A 14703-nucleotide genomic window follows, 5' to 3' on the forward strand; every position below is an offset into this window, starting at 1 on the left:
CAGGTAGTGCTAGCTTTACTACGTACTGTATGTGAGAGATTCCAGACAAAGCTGAAACAAACCATGATCTAAATCGAAATTTGATACAATCAGATTAAAGAAGATCCACAGATCTGATCTGAACACTTCAGTGCCAAATTAATCAAATTGTTCCTCACAGTTCTATAGCTGATCATTCTCTGTGTGCACTCAAAAACTCTGGAGCGCCAACCTAGTCCTGACCCTGTAAATGAGAGACCAACAAAGTAGTTCAGATCCAGTCAGTCACCATGCTTAGGACAACTGACAAGTTGCTTCAGGTGTACTCAAGGGAGGGGAGCATTTGGATTGGGATCAGATTGTGGACTGCACCTTTAAATAAATACAATTTGAATGCCTTGCTTTGCAAGCAAGGGAGAATTTATATTGGCCGGTGATTGCAACTTACCGAGCAGGTAATGACACACACATTCTTGGGGTTCTGTTTGAGCCAGTTGTGCATGTTCTTACAGACAGCAAAGAGGTTGTGGAGACTAGGGGCTTGTTTGGAAGGCCAGTTGCATTCAGAAACCTATAGGAGGGCAGGCATAGAACAAATAAGAAGACATTAAATATGAATAAAGGAATAAAAAGTATTTTTGTGTGTGTGTGTGTGTGGGGATATGTTTTTGTGTGTTTGCTCGTATGTGTGTTTGGGGTGGAGTGAACCTCCTGTATCAAAATCCTGTAGTACAAGACAGTAGTGACAATAACAGAACACAAGAATATACCAACAGTACAGCAAAATATTTAGTAACACTAACATTGAAAATTGAGACACTGACGATGGGCTAGGCCCGAAACGTTTGTCGTTTTTTGTTTGTTTGTTATGGCCTGTAATGCTCTCCCGGCACTTTGAATACTGTTTTGCATAAATGTCAGCCCCTGAGTGCCGCCTCTGCTTCTCTACTACCTGACTGAACTTTTTCTTGGAGCTACGCATCGGGCACAGCCAAATTATTAGACAATAGGCGCAGATGCCATCTCTACCTACAGTACGTAACATTAACATTAACATATGCCAACATTAAACATTTGGAAATTTAGTATGGTCATTATTTGGAGAGCAACAGAATAATTTCCTGCCTGCTTAACAAAACTCCTTGGCATGCAACATATAACTACAAAATGGCAATCATGCTGTTGTAACTCATGACTTAATGAAAGCCAGCATATAAAATATAGGTGTTTCACATTAGCGTTTAGCTCAGAGGTAATAAAACTAAGACTAAAGGAGGAGAATGCATGTAATTACTGAGTAACGTCAACTTTTCAGTTACAGTAAAAGGAAGAACTCAAATGCCATGATTGATGACGAATCAACTATCCAACATCTGAACCCAGTTAGTTGGAGCTTTTAGCAATTTTAACATATGTTATCTTGTAACAAACTTCTCCTGAATTTTACAGAAAACTACAGGCAGTGATGTTGGGGAAGTGTTTCCATCTTTGTTGCCACGATAACGTGGTTCCAGACGTGGTGGAAAGAGCCAGCACTAACAATTCCAACATACTGATCTGTTTTTTGAGATATACAATGGGGCAATGTTAGTGTTAGACCAGGCCAGCCAACCTGATGTGGCTCTTCCAGCGAAGAGATTGGCCCCTGTGCCAGCAGCACACTCACCCTGTTGGAGAATTTGGCTCCTCGGTAGTTCCTCTGTGACAGGTTGAAGACAGTGTAGTGGTCAGCATGCCGTGAGTCCAGGAAGGAGCGCATGTCCTCCACGTGGTTGGCATAACCCATCTCCACGGCGGACGAAGGATATGTCATCACTAACAGAGTACAGACACAGAGACAGAGAGCCATTTTGTAAGAAAATCTCATGTAAAATGTCACGTGGATAAATTTGGTGGCTTCATTTTTTTTGTGCTTGGGCTATATGGACTTCAAAAGAAAGACAATCTTGTCTATGAGAACTACATCTCTTCATCTCTACAGTATTTGCCTCACACAAAGTACATGAGCTGTTATTATGAGACAGTGTCTAGAACGGTGGTGCTTGTTTGCTAACTGAATAGCATTCAGGGGGATGCTGATTGGAGTCATTGTGAATATGGCTAATGTCTGTCCTAGACCAGCAGTCGGTCCCCTGTGCCTAATTGATGCTTTAAGCCAATTGTCTCAGTTTGAGATTACAATGCAGCAATTACCTGGTGTAAGTAGGCCAGTGTGTGTGTGTGTGTGTGTGTGTGTCTGTGTCTGTGTCTGTGTGTGTCTGTGTGTGCGTGACTGTGTGCATGTGGCTGAAGGCTATGGGTTAACAGCTTCAACAGCCTAGAAGACCCTAACTCCACGGTACACTAGAGGCCACAGAACCCACACATTCACCCCACTACATTCTCACTCACTCACTCACTCACTCACTCACTCACTCACTCACTCACTCAGGACTTTTTTTTACCAGCATCTGCACAAGGCTCTGCACTCACCTACTACACATCATCTCAGCTATACTGAAGAAGTGAAAGTAAAGAGAACAGAAATATTCCATACAAGTGGCTTACAGTACCATAATTTCCCGACTATTAGCCGCGGCTCATACATTGATTTAGCAAAATTTCTTCAGCTATGAGGTTACAGTAACACAGGGGGGCAGTTACAGTAATATGGTGTTAATATGGTTTTGTTTCTTTTAACTTGCATAAAACACTGTCCAGCAGCTTATACATAATGTGGCTTATATGCAGGAAATTACTGTAAGCGCAGTGTCATTTGTATGCTAACTCCGGCTCTTTCTTGGGTCAGGGCGGATTTCAAAAGAAACCTCTCCTTATTTTCCAGTAGCCCAACTCATCCATTTCTGTTGCTTTTCTACATGTAAAAGGTAGAGCTGATACAGGACACGAGGTGACGAACAGCCTACACAATAAGGAGACACAGGAGAAGGGCAGCCAGACACCCTGCAAAGACGCTGGGAGACATACGGGTGCACATACACCTGAAACAAAAGGTCCCTCCAGTAGAGGCAGCTTTTTCATCGCTCACGTACAGTAAAATCCAAAGCAATTACAGTAAATAGGCCACCTTTCTGCCAGTGTTCCCCTCAAGCAGCCAAGCAGTAAATGAAAACGGCAAGCAACATTTTCATCGCTCTTCTTATGTCTCAACCCGTCTGCCTTAGAAATACACTAACCTTTCTCTGGGGAACTCTTGTGTTGTGAGCAGACAATAGAGCGTGGAGCCATGATAGTTATGGGACAGATGGTAGTTATAGAAAAAACAATAAATAAGAAAGGATAGATCCTATAGACACATATACAGACACAGATGTGGGGGTCTGAGAACAGCAGGAGGATACAGAAATCAAAAACATGAGTGTGGCGGCTTTTCTTTGATTTGTAGTGTTGGACAACTCACCTATGATTCGTGAAGTGATGTAAGCAATGTCCAGCTCCCCTTTAGTGTACCTAGAAAATCAACAAGCGGAAAAACACACAATGCCTTAATTAATGGGAAATCACATGGTGAGTTGATTAACTGAAATGAAATTAAACTTCAAACATAAAATTGTAAGGCCACATGTTACAACAATCCACTGTCAACATAAAAACAATTACTGTTCATATTACTGTAAAATGACTGACTGATTAAATTGTTGCAGCTCACAAAAATATTTCTATAACATTTATTATGCTATAAATATTGTTTCATAAACATAATCAATCATTCATGTTCATGTACTATTGTTGACATATCTGTAATATACTGTATATATTGTATTTGTGTATGTCTTGCATTATGTAACCTACTGTAAGATAAGAGACCTACAGTACATGTATGACATGGCACACTACACTTATGGCCCTGATTATGTAACCAGATCGCCTGCTAAGAGCAACAAGCCCTTTAATGAGATAACTGGGTGAACAGCAGCTATTTTAGCCTTCAGTGCTACAAGTGAGGGAAAGACTGCAAGTGCTGCAGAGAAACTGAGTCTCCAACAAGCAACTGCAGAGGGGTGAGCCCTAGTGGAGCCAACATGGCTCCGCATAAAGGAATGTTTATAGTGGCTCTGCTGTCTGTCTCCCTCAGACAGACAAATCAGAGCAGCGGCTCTGAGGTGGACAAGACTAGAATTGGTAATGCGGGGTGGATGTGCTCTTTTTGAGCCTCTCCGTGACACACACACCCCCCGACGAATTCACACTCTCAAGGACAACCAGACACGCTACGCTGGTAACAGCCTGTTCAGTTTCTTAATGTTTCATTTTAATGCATCTATATTACAGGGCTATGCTGACAGGTTAAAACTTTGTCATTTCTTCTTTTTTCTTTTTTTTTATTATTATTATGCTGCACTGGAGCACAGAATATCACTGCAGAATACTGATGGTCCAACTCGAATAACTCTAAAAACATACTGAGCGGCCTAACAATGACATTACAACTCCATGGAGCTCACACGGCTTTGTAAGACGCTGGTGAATAGATCAGTACCCAGCTGTTGGGACCCCATCAGAGATGAAGGGCTTGTGCAGGAGAGGCCAAGGACAGCGAGGCTTTACAGAAAAGAATGTATCCCCACAGAGCACCACAGACACTTTGCAAAAGGAGACTGTGACTTTTTGAACGCGGTAGAAAATAGAAAATAAGAATAAGAAAATAAAAACCGCTGCTTTGCTGAAGGAGAGACCCAAAAACAGCCCAGCAATCATGTATCATGAACTGGACTTGAAATAGCATCTATTCAAGATGCATATTATTCACAAAATCCCACAGGTGTTACAAGGTCTACTAGGCGCTAACACTAACTTCAAATCAATGTGATTGCACTACTTGTCCATGTAAACACATGAATAAATCACCATTCATTAGCACCAGATGGATGAGACTGTAGAGGTGCAAGAGATGCAATACTTTAATGGGTACATTATCACGAAGGGCATTATTAAGTAATAATAAGTTCATTATAATTGGGTATTCTCTACTGCAGCTGAAATTGGGTGAAGCACAACCCCACAGCACCACTGGGAGAGCAGTCTAAGCACAAGCCCAGTAAAGTGTATGGACACAGAGACTGGTGTGGAAATAGAGGTGATTAGGAGACTCAACACTCCTCTTGCACAGCCATTACTTATGCACAGACCCAGAGAAGATTCCACTGGGGGGGAAAAAACTGCATTACAATCAAAGGCAAAGACCAGGGACTTTATGAAGTCAGTGGACCATCCATGGTTTTTAGATGGGGTGCGGCAGCCTAGTTAGGGCACCTCACACAGCACCACAATGTTCCACTGACATGAAACCCCAAGCAGGCCTCACACTGCTTAGGTGCATATCTGGCATCAGCACCTGTCATGAATAATCGATGACCAAAGAAAGGACGGGAGTGAGTGGAGAGGAAGGAATGAGAAGGGGAACGGATGAAGGAGGAAGGAGGAAGAGGAGATGAGAGGAGAGGAGAGACGGACAAAACGGACAAAAATATGTTGAAAGTCTGTCATGCTTGTATGTACAGTAGTACACTGTATGTGTCTTACCATTACAGCTGGAAAGAAAGATTGGATGACAGAGCAAGAAAAGAAAGAAAGAAAGAAAGAAAGAAAGAGAAAGAAAGAAAGAAATAGAGAATACAAAGATCATAGAGGGTGACCAGAAAAGAAACAGAGGGAGTGAAGATCTCCTGACACACACACACAAACATGCAGAGAAGCCCATCCACTCACAGACACACAAAAACACAGAGGGCCCTTTGTGAGATGAGTGTCAGGCCTGCACACAGAGCTCAGCAGAGTCACACAGAGACACAGCCTTCAACCTCCTCCTCCTCCTCCTCCTCCTTGTCCTCCTCCTCTCTCACCTTCCTTCCTTCCCTTGTCCACCCAAACCCTTTTCTTTCAACCGTTCCCTCTCCCCTCTTTTGTTCTGCACAATTACATTAAATACCACCTTTTAAACCTCCTTTCATTCACTATTATGTCCTTTCACACAGCCCTCCCTGTTTCTGTACAAGAGAACAGCTCATGAACTAGCATTTCAGAAAGTCTGTACAAATCGGTGTGGATGCTATAGTACAAGGTTTCATACTGAGATATAAGCATCTAATCTATTTGTGTCATGTAGGTGTTATTTCACGTCTCGGTTCATGGGGCGTGTGTGTGTGTGTGTGTGTGTGTGTGTGTGTGCGTGCGTGCATGGGTGTGTGTTTGTGTTTTCACACTTACGTGGCCACCTGGTGCATGACTTTACTGGAGGTGTCTTTGATGGTATCCTTCAGGTTATCCTTGAAGTTGCTGAAGAACTTCCCAGCTCCGCCCTTCACCATGTCCAGGAGCCCTCCCCCATAGTTGGCATCCATATCTAAAGAGAGAAACACGGAGTTAGAGAGAGACAAGAATCTAACCCGCACTATCACACATACACATACACAACTCTCACAACACAAACTATACACATGTAAACAACAGGAGAGATCCCACAATGACAATGACTGTGTCCTGCACTCAAATTGAAGATTTGAATATGAAGAGAATGTCAGATTTTGGGCATACTGTACAACTAGCTTCCTACCTGCAAACTCAACACCCCCCACCCTCCCATGAAACTGGGACATATTTTCAATTTTTCAATTTTTTTTCAATCTCACTCTGCTGTCTCTATGTGTCACAACAAATAATGCGTTGAAGGTCTGAATCTTAAGTGTTTTGTTCAGATTCAATAGTGTTGGATGTGTCGCTGTCAAGAAGGGTTGTGTGCCCTCAGTTAAATGTTAATTAAAAACAAGAGAAAAATAGCTTAGCTACAATACAGCATCATATTTTCAATTCTGTCTTATCTAGCTACAGCACATTTTTTCTTGGTCAGTCAGGACTTTGGCACCTCTGGGAACATCCTATCATTTTGGAAACAGACAAGACAGTTTTTCTTCTGAAACCAGACCACAAATATTCACCACTGAATGTCTGTGTCTGTCTGAATAAACACAACTACTTTCAGCTTTAACTGCACAAAACTTTGGAATTGACCATTGTTGCTGGGGTCGTTCCCAGACATGCACTGTAGTATAAATAGCCCCTCAAGACAAAATAACTTCAGGACTCTTGGTTCTGCATCTGTCATTTAGCATCTGTCATGAAGATCAAAAAGTTGTATATCTGTGAGTGAGTGAGTGAGTGAGTGAGTGAGTGAGTGAGTGAGTGAGTGAGTGAGTGTGTGTGTGTGTGTCCATGCTGTGTGGTCTGTCCATGTGTGTGTATCCGTGTGTGTGCGTGTGTGTCCGTGTGTGTGTTCTTGTCATCTTGAGGGTGAGAGCAGAATCTGTGTGGGTAGAGGCATGTGAGAGAACAGAGTGTATATGTCAGGAGAAGTCCATCCGCCCAGCCTGGAGTGCAGCCAGAGTCCACATCTGAGTCATCACAGTCCAACCCCACTCCACACATGGAATCTTCTCTCTCTCTAGACACACCATAGCAGCACACAAACACACACGCACGCACGCACGCACGCACGCACGCTAGCACGCACACACACACGCACGCACGCACGCACGCACGCACGCACTCACGCACGCACGCACGCACGCACACACACCATAGGTCTGAAAATGAATGAAGTTTTCTATGTATGTATATGAAAATATCCAGTGACCTAAACATAGGTCACAAAAAAAAACCTCCCAGGCTAATTTGCCCTAATTGTGGCCCAAATATAAATTGGCAATCTCTGTGAATTGTACTTTGGGAATTTCTCACCACAGAAACATCTGATCTGGAACACAGCTTTAGGGAATTATCTGTCAGTATCAGAATAGTCACCATCCTCCTCTCCATCTATGTATTCTTAACAGGGCGTTCAGAATGACAAGCTAATGATAATGCATATCAATACATATTGTACTACAGAATGAAAAGCGAGTGGCTAGTGCATATTGCCATAGAGGTTTACATAGAGATTTACATCGAGGCTTGGCAAGCCCCAACCTCTGGGATCTGTCATCTTATAGGTTTTAACTCAATCCTACACAAAATCCCTCCCTAAGACGCTCATGACAGTTTTGATAGGCTGAATCAGTTTTTACTAGAGAAGGACTGCAATCTAATCCTGCGAATGAGAGGAGGTCAGGGTAGCACTGACCAGTCCAGACCTTGCCCTTCTACAACACTCAACTTTCCCATCATCTGCTCCTTCTAAGAAACCCACAACACAAAAAACAGACGAGGGAATTTGGCTTTGGCCTCAACGGACCTGCTGATAGCAACATTGATTTGCTCTCTGGTCATGCTGGGTCATCACTGGGCCCGGCGGAGGAGGAAGTGAGTAGAGGACGGACATTCCTCCGGAGCTCTTGGACGAGGCTCGCAGTACGAGGCTCTTTAACAAGCCGGTCAGGCACTGGCGCAGTGTGGGGCAGGAGCCTCAGCTCACATGCCAGCAGCAGCGGCAGGCCAGACCACACAGACTCGAGCCGGCTGGACGCTGGGGAAGGACAGAGCCATGTGCCCAACACGGTTAAATCATGCAAGGCTGGCTGACTTGAACTCAAGGCATTGACTTTGTGCAGTAAGCATAGCTATAGACAGTACAGCAATAGAACTATGGCAGTAGACACCTACGAGGCAACAATGGCAATTCAGTGTTCAATCTATACAAGCATGCCACACTACAACACTGCAAATCTGTCACAATAATGAACAACGTAAGGATTTCCAACAGGATGAAAAGAATAAAAATAAGGCCTGGATGCCAATTTGGTCTATGCCAGAATCATAACTTCAATAAGAAATCAACTGATGTCAACACATCACTCTACACCCTTGGCCATGTGTGAGTCCTGCAAGACATCTGTCTTCATGTTTGGAGAACATGAATCATTCCAAATTCTACTGAATTCTTGTGGGAGATTTCCTGCTTGAAGCCTATTTATATGCCTTGTGTGGAGACACTCCCAATAGATCTTTCTCTCTTTCTCTCTCCTTGCATGACTTTGGATTTGTTTCATCATTTGAAATGCTGCTGCGCTTAATTCCACCCGGAAATCATCACACATACAGAACTGCACAGTAAGATTCCATTAAGATCGATGGTACCAAGGAACGCTTACTGTACGCCCAGTGTAATCTAACACACAATCATAACCAATATCCACTGCTCATGACAACACTCATTCCCACAATGAAACAGCATGGCCATGATGCAACCAATACACAAAATTACTCCCATCCCCTTAAGCCCCCACTCCCTCAACCCCCCCTCAAGATCTGCAGTCATTAGGACAGAAGCTGCCTCAAAGCTTCTGTCTGCATTGCTACATATCACTGCAACACAAACCTGTGTGCGTGTGAATGGAGCAGATACAAGCCTGTGTCTGGACTGTGTGTACCCGTGTCTATCTGTATGTGAGTCAGGTGCTTGTCAAGACCTGTGCTGCATCTCATCCTGAATCAATACATGTGGAAATGAGACGGCCGATTCAGTCCTATAGTATTCCATGGCAGACTTATGAACACACATATTTCACAATGTCCTCTGGATGAAATACAGTGACACTGCCATTATGCACATTGGCGCGCTGTTTGTTTTTTTGTGTTCTGTTTTGCACAATGTAATCTGTGTCCAGCAGTTTTGAGCCACGGCTGATAAGGCCTGATTCACATGGCCATGTTGGTCCACTGTGGGTTAGCAAACACGGCGACTCTGCCCGGTTCCCTCATGGCAGGACATCAGATGAAGGCAAACAGGGTGGCCCTTCCTTTAGGGCCCGGGGAGAAGTGCCATAGAGGGCTTCCTGTTGGACGGGGCAACAAGGAACTTCCTGTGTGCGAGTGGAGCCGAGCTGAAGGAGCAGAGGAGGCGGGAGGACATGAAAGGCTCTGCCACCACCACCACGTCTCGGAGAGTTCACAGAGTCTCTCTCGACTCGCACCCAACACGCTTTCATCCTCACAGCACACACAGCCCATGACACCTCTGATGCTCTGATGTGGCTGTTTCATGTGTGTGCATGTGTGTGTGTGTTTTTATGTAAGTATATACAAATGCATGTGTGTGTGTGTGTGTGTGTGTGTGTGTGTGTGTGTGTGTGTGTGTGCGTGTGTGTGTGTGTGTGTGTGTGTGTGTGTGTGTGTGTGAAAGAGAGAGAGAGAGAGAGAGGGAGAGAGAGAAAGAGAGAGAGGATATGTACCTACTTTCACACTCAACTACCTGTACGTACATAGAGTATGTGTTGTGTGTGCAGGTGTGCCTGTTTACAGTGCTGATGTTGGTGTTGGTGGTGGTGGTGGTGTATAAGCTGTCTCCTTGCACATGTGGGGTTACATGTACATTTGCTGCCTCTGACAGCAGGCCCAGCAGGTGGAGAATGGAGATCAATCATAAATTCACAATCACATATCGCAATCAGGAAATTAACATGCTCTCCATTCAACTCTCTCTCTAACTCTCTCCAGCTTCCTCGACTGTTGAGCATCACTCCACACCTGGGCCTTGTCTACCTTTTCTCTCTCTCTCTCTCTATCTCTCTCTTTCTCTCTGTGTGTGTATGCTTGTGCGTGTGTGTGTGTGTGTGTATGCAAGAGAGGAAAAGAGTGTGTGTATGGGGGGGGGGGAGTATGTGTTTGTGTGTCTGTGGACTGTCACAGGACACGGCCCTGCCTCCTGAATTATGGATTGAGTTCAGGCAGACAAAAAACAAGTGTCTTTGTCACTAACAGCCCACAGAAGCTAGCATTTACGTCGCACATTTTTAGCTAAACCTCTTTTAACGTTGCACAATTGAGCAAAGCACAGACGAGAAATGGATAGACCCTCCAAGATGATTGTAAATATACTATAATAAACCCAATAATCCTTTGTTTTGTTTTTCCTGAGGGCTAATCCTCTCACAAACCTAACCATACCATAATGAACACATAGTTAACAATGAATCCACAGATGTCTAAAATGACCGGCTTAGGAATAGGAGGCTTTGACAAAATTATGCAATCAATGCAACAATCATATCATCTAGCTCATATGGATTAATAGGAGACAATAATGGCTTCAAACTGAGCCCATCTGCTGCCTGCCAGACTGCTTGAGAAAAACACCGTATCTGAGACAAATGTTCTGAGAGGATAAAAAACTGCACTACTAGTGTGCAAAGATGTCAACAGAACCTATAACCTCATGGCTCAAAAAGGCACAGCTAGTGCTAATCTGAATGACCAAACAAACTCATAGAAAGTGGTTTGGAGTCAGACACAGGCGAGACAAGGCTACACCCTTGGACTAGAGCAGTGTTTTTCAACCACTGTGCCGTGGCACACTAGTGTGCCGTGACACATTGTTAGGTGTGCCGTGGGAAATTATCCAATTTCACCTAAGTGGTCTAAAAAAGAGTGAATAGAAATAATTTTCTTTGTGTTCATTTGATTCCTATTCAAGACACTTTGACAAGAATGACTTGATATCATTAATGCGGGGAATAAAATTCCATTTTCCATAAAATTTCATTTTATTTAACATTTTCGGCTGGTGGTGTGCCTCAGGATTTTTTCAATGAAAAAAGTGTGCCTTGGCTCAAAAAAGGTTGAAAAACACTGGACTAGAGCACTGCAGATGCCAGCGGGGACAATCCCGGAGTTACCTGAAGTCATTTAAAGGGAAATTCTCTCTCTCTCATCTATACCCCCACCCCTTTACCACCTCTCCCTCTCTCCTTCCTCATCCAGTGTCATTCCCTAAGGCCTGTTTGCTATCAGGCCACTGCAGTGGGGTAGGAGGCAAAAGCTAACGTTAGCACTCTGTACCAACCCACCACAGCACGCCACAGCATTTACCGGCTGCCTTTAGCCTATCCCACTGTACACACCTGCTGAACAACACTGGTGCTTTGTTTTATTATACTGACATGACATGCAATACTTCTCCTTTTCGGTAGGGTTATAGTATAACCGGATAACCTGAGATAATAACGCAGAAATGCTATCAGCAAGACCGAAATGAAGGCTATTGCTCGTATTGCTTCCATTGCTCGTTATTATATCTTAAATATTCAACGATTGGCAGCGTCTTATTCACATGTGCAAGCTACGCAACTGAATTGAATGAGCTAAATGTTCGCATGGTCTATTTTACTTACGTAGGCTAATTAAGTAGGCGAGGATAACTCAAATACGTGCGATATACATTTCCATTGCTCTAAAAACCTCTGCGCACACAAGAACCACCAACACCTTTGTCGTGCACGTTAAAACGACAACATGCGTCTGTGCTAATCGCTGCGCTTACCTGAGCTGTCCATGGTGCTGTAGTCGTCCGGTCGCGCTGGGCCTGCCTTGGAGCCGAGGGAAACCGCCGTCAAGCTGCCGCCGAATGGGCCGCCGCCTCTCCCCCCGTTATTGAAGTCTCCGCTGCTGTCGACCAACTGCAAAGATTCATATCCATCGTAACTGGTCTTTTTCTTATAGCCACTTAGCAGGCTCATGGACACAGCGAATACAGCAACAGGAAAAATCGCATAGAAATAAAGGAAACGCGAGCTAGAGGCTTCTGAAGGAGATGCACATGTCCCGTTGAAGGATATCGGACCCAGAAATAATCCACGGTATCCTGGTTATTCAGCGTCCCCTTGTTCCTAGCGAGCGAAAGGGTAGGTTTGTCATCAAGAACCGCATTTAGGCTACTACGATGAACACACACACACTCACGCACTCGCAGACAGCCAGTCCCCACTGAGTTAACGGGTCCTTTCAGGCTCACGGTTGGCTCAAGACCAATCCCGACAATACCATGTCGGCAGTAGGAGACCGAGGATCGCCTGCTCCATTGTTCTCCTCGTGCATGATGTAATATCACCAATATTTTAAGGGGGGTTGTAAACTACTTAACAACAAACCATATGTTCTTTCAAATCCTATAGTCTGATCTGTTGTATTTTATAGCATAACTGCAACTAGGCTATATGATAAACAAATTGCTTTTCATCCCTCAAAATATAGAAGTAATGTGATTTATATGATTGTCTTTAAATTCTTTCAAACGTTTTTAAACAGTTAAGGATTACACACTTGTACATGTACAGTATGCTCAGTTATTTCTTTGTCTGTATGGAGGCAAATACCATCCTCAGTGTTGAGAGCAGGCGTGACAATCAAAGCTCTGTTTGTGTCTTTCCGGGGGTAGGATTACAGAGGCGAAATAGCCCGGAGGCCCCTGAGACATCACTGTGATGCAGCACATAGTGCTTTGTCAGTGGAGGCACTTCACATCCAGACTTCCCCCCTTGGAGGCAGATTTACCTCCTAAGTCATGCAAGCTACTCGCTATTAGGCCACATGCTTCCTTCCTTGGCCTGATTGCCAGGCAACAACTGAGTCCGGATGCTTTCTCAGTGGAGAGAGACAGCCAGGGCAACTCTCTCAGGGAGGAGGAGGGCTGGAGAAGGGGAAGAGGGACAAATCAAGAACACAGCGTTGGGGAAATGCCCCCCATAGAGCCAGTGGAATGGCAATAAGTGTGAGCCAGACTCACTCCAATCATGGCACTGTTCTCCTCGGAGACAAGGGACTATATAGTGAAACCACTCACACTATAAACACCAAATTAGGCCAAAAGGTCTTTCTTGATCTTGAATAAGAACGGATGGATGTGGCTATGAATGTGTATGCCATCACGGAAAAACAAACTCTGGTTCTCTCTTTCAGGTTGAATAGTTTACAGCCTCTGCACAAGACTATAAAACAAACTTAAAAAGACCAAGAGTTAAGGGATAGTTCGGGTTTTAAGACACAAAGTTATATGGGTTCCCTGTCAGCAACGTTGTGCATCAGCACTGACTTACCCCCCGACAGCGTCCTGTGAGCCGAGATCCAGCCGGTTTTTGATCGTTTTTGATGCCGGACTATTTTCTTCAGCAGGTTTCTGGGGTCACGAAAGTAAAGTGTTTTTCTTCTCAAAACCATATGCGTTCAACAGAGTGATATATTTGCACCACAAAAACGTTGTCCAGCTGTCAGTAGCGCGCAGTGATAGGAATCGCGAAAAATAAGTAAGTGATAACGAGGTTTGAATTTTTCCTGGACAACGTTTTTGTGGTGCAAATATATCACTCTTTTGAACGCATATGGTTTTGAGAAGAAAAGCACTTTACTTTCGTGACCCCAGAAACTTGCCGGACTACTTTCTTCACCATCAAAAACCGGCTGGATCTCGGCTCACAGGACGCTGTTGCGGGGTAAGTCAGTGCTGATGCACAACGTTGCTGACGGGGAACCCATATAACTTCGTGTCTTAAAACCCGAACTATCCCTTTAACCACCAGGTCCTATATGTGCTCAGTGTATACTGTTTATTTATCAGACTGCTTACTGCTTATTTCTTTAACTAGGCAACTCTCTATCTTACTTATCCAAATTTCAGTCAGGCCAGACCAACATATCTTCTCATACACCAAAATAGAAGGTCTCATTCAAAGAAGAATGCAAGCATGCAACATTTGTCTTTTATTCTTCAAGTAGTTTATTGTCTTATACTCATAAAAGGAATTGTAGTAATGACATTCTCAATGCTCAAGAGCCAGCTCAACTTTTAATAAATTAAAAGTAGTAATTAAAAGGTATATTGTGTGTGTATGGGGAGGGTATGGTGTGTGTGTGTGTGTGTGTGTGTGTGTGGTAGGGGGAGGGGTAATGGGGTGTGTGGGAGAGGGGTGATGCATGGTGTGTGTGTGTATATGTGGGGGAGAAAATGGTGTGTGTGGGGGA

At 44.0% G+C, this 14703-nt stretch overlaps 1 protein-coding gene across 4 annotated transcripts in view; it reads right to left on the reverse strand.

Moving 5' to 3' along the window:
* The window catches only part of dnajc6 (DnaJ (Hsp40) homolog, subfamily C, member 6), a 33769-nt gene that overhangs the window by 16891 nt on the left and 2175 nt on the right, over positions 1-14703 (reverse strand). For 3 of the 4 annotated variants that reach the window (XM_062556970.1, XM_062556969.1, XM_062556968.1), the window contains exons 1-5: positions 12230-12425; positions 6187-6322; positions 3380-3429; positions 1646-1794; positions 428-550 (exon numbers count right to left, since the gene is read on the reverse strand). In XM_062556970.1, the coding sequence (XP_062412954.1) occupies positions 428-550; positions 1646-1794; positions 3380-3429; positions 6187-6322; positions 12230-12425 (654 nt within the window). Of the gene's footprint in view, positions 1-427; positions 551-1645; positions 1795-3379; positions 3430-6186; positions 6323-12229; positions 12426-14703 lie in introns of those variants that run through there. The other variant, XM_062556971.1, reaches the window with a different exon arrangement.

This window comes from Sardina pilchardus, chromosome 15, assembly GCF_963854185.1.
Source record: "Sardina pilchardus chromosome 15, fSarPil1.1, whole genome shotgun sequence".
Lineage (NCBI taxonomy): Eukaryota > Metazoa > Chordata > Actinopteri > Clupeiformes > Clupeidae > Sardina > Sardina pilchardus.